Below are 2,318 nucleotides of genomic sequence, written 5' to 3'. Positions count from 1 at the left end.
TTTATTTATTTTCTTTCATATAAATAATATTCAATAATTTAATAAAAACTCTAGGTTTTTCAAATAAATAATAGCACGTCGTCAATTAGGTATTGCGGCGTGCACATAGTCGTTGTTTTATAAAAAATAACAACAGGTTTCCAGACAGTGTGCACTTTATGTGAGCATCTCGTTAGCGTCGATCACTTTAGACATTTTTGTAGAGCTACTCAAGCGCTTTCTGACGGAAATAGATATTAAACTTAAAAACAACATTTTTTTTTAGGAAACATCAACCATTAAGATCAGACCAAACCGATTACAGAAGGAATATGTCTGAGTACGCGGTCTTCTGGAAGACTTTGTTAACGATATCTTGCGAGATAGCTCCAATCGCTTCTTCGAATGCTGGTTTCAATTCTTCAAGAAGAACTTCCCAGTTTTGGTTCAGGATGGAGTTCATGCTATCGCCTATTGTGCAAAAAAAAAACAACGGATTTAGTATGGAAAAAAAAGACAGTACTCCTCAATCATATTTTGTAAATACAATTGTGTGACAATAACCATTGAGTGGAATAATAATCTTAAAGTGTGGATAACATACCTAGTTGTTTGTTTCCATTGAAAAGGTTTTCCAACTTGACACTCAGTTGTTTGACGCTCGCCACCTTCAGGTTGACTTTCTTGATTTGAACGAAGGTCTTACCGTTCTTCTCGAATGGAGTACCGGACATTTCTTCCAATTCCAAAACGGGTTCGTCTGCGGAAAACATTGATATCGTAAAAAATAAGGAACACATATATATACGGATATGCAAAATAATATAATAGTATGTTAGAAACTCACGCAAGACAATGGAACACGGTCCGTTTCCGGTGATCGGCAAAACGAGCACCTTGCCGTTAACCGTGTATTGTCCGGTGATCTCGAGTGGTTTTGTGAAGCTGATCTTGCCGCTCGTCTTGAAGTTGTCCACGTCGATTTTCAAGGAATCGATCACTGTGCTGGTCAATCCCATGATTTTGACGTCTTTAAGCTTCAAGTCGATACTGACAGCTTTGCTAGAGCCCTTGCCGTGTTCGATTTCCAATGACGGTAACTCGAACGGTTCGATGGCCGGAATCCTCAGTTTCGGGTATCCTTCGGCCAAATCTGGAATGACTGATTGGATGGAGCTCTTCAAACATTTGTCAAGGTTTGGATCACTTTTCTTGCATAGATTGAAAGATATTTCTGCAAAGAAATAATTATAAGAATATTAGAAAAACAAAAGTTTAATCTTATGATATTATAATACAATTATTCAATAGTGAAACTCGTACACTAAGTCTATTTCGTGTACTAAAACTGACTTAATGAACCTATAGTTTTACTATTCAAATATTGACGTTGACATTATTCATCTACTTTGAAACAATTTTAAACGTAATACTTAAATATTTTTATCATCAATAAACAAATTCGAAATATAAATATAAATTAAGAATTAAATTTTTCCTTTAATCACCTGTGAAACAATGTGTGTTCACCTAAACAATTTTAAATGTATTAAACTTACAGAAACGATAACTTTAAAATTGTATTGTACTTGGTTATTTTTTATAATACTATATAACTAATTGTTTTTAAGCTTTAAATAAATCAGTCTGGAAAATACTATAGGCAACTTAACTAACGTTTTTATTTTTTGATATAAGAAATTTAATCATTTATTATGCTGTTTTTTTAAAATAACTGTTAATTTATTATTCAAAGTTTACAAATTTAAAATAACGGAATACAAACTCAATAAAAAATCAAATTTCTTTTTGTAAATAATTATTAAATACATTATAATTTTATGAAATGTATAATTGTATTTCTCAGTGAATTGTGAATGAAAAATATTACTAACCAAATAAAACCTTTCATGTGTTGTATTGTACATTAATAAGTATTACTTACGTTTTTTCGGTGTGGGTGCAGCGTTTATAGATGCAACGACGGCCAAAAATAAAGCAGAGACGATCAGCAACGATTTTGCCATTTTTAAATTGGAAGTATTTAGATTATAAAATAAAAAATAAAAAATTCCAAACGAAATCGATATCGGATCGTAAAAGTGCTTATTATATTTTGGATTATTTGTAAGTTTTGAAAAAACTAAGGAAAATCTTAATTCCAAAGTTACTTCTAAAACTGAAACCGTCGAAAATGTGATGCCGCAGCCCTGTGTTCGGATACCTTTTATACTCGCATGGCTGTTCATGTTGACCTCCCCGGAACTAGTTAAAGACACACCCATTGACGGCTATAATAAGTGTTTTACTGGTGGGCTATGTTATCATATTATATTATT

General features: G+C 32.2%; 1 protein-coding gene across 1 annotated transcript; it reads right to left on the bottom strand.

The window, feature by feature from the left end:
* Positions 1-108: 108 nt before the first annotated feature.
* LOC111032649 (protein takeout-like) lies at positions 109-2,194 on the bottom strand. The gene is made up of 4 exons (XM_022313052.1): positions 1,925-2,194; positions 827-1,213; positions 584-739; positions 109-450 (listed from the first exon to the last, which is right to left on the bottom strand). The coding sequence occupies exons 1-4, from the start codon at positions 2,004-2,006 to the stop codon at positions 299-301; spliced, it is 777 nt and encodes a 258-aa protein (XP_022168744.1). The 5' UTR covers positions 2,007-2,194; the 3' UTR covers positions 109-298.
* Positions 2,195-2,318: the final 124 nt, after the last annotated feature.

The sequence above is a fragment of the Myzus persicae genome, unplaced genomic scaffold (genome assembly GCF_001856785.1).
Source record: "Myzus persicae strain clone G006 unplaced genomic scaffold, MPER_G0061.0, whole genome shotgun sequence".
Classification (NCBI taxonomy): Eukaryota; Metazoa; Arthropoda; class Insecta; order Hemiptera; family Aphididae; genus Myzus; species Myzus persicae.
This window is presented reverse-complemented; position numbering and strand designations above follow the sequence as displayed.

Bases quoted from the DNA above. Each gene is read 5' to 3' on its own strand.
- LOC111032649 (XM_022313052.1), bottom strand. From the start codon at position 2,006: ATGGCAAAATCGTTGCTGATCGTCTCTGCTTTATTTTTGGCCGTCGTT. The intron at 1,214-1,924 runs GTAAGTAATACT...ATTTCTTTGCAG, and splicing joins TGCACCCACACCGAAAAAAC to AAATATCTTTCAATCTATGC. The intron at 740-826 runs GTGAGTTTCTAA...TGTTTTCCGCAG, and splicing joins ACCGTGTTCCATTGTCTTGC to ACGAACCCGTTTTGGAATTG.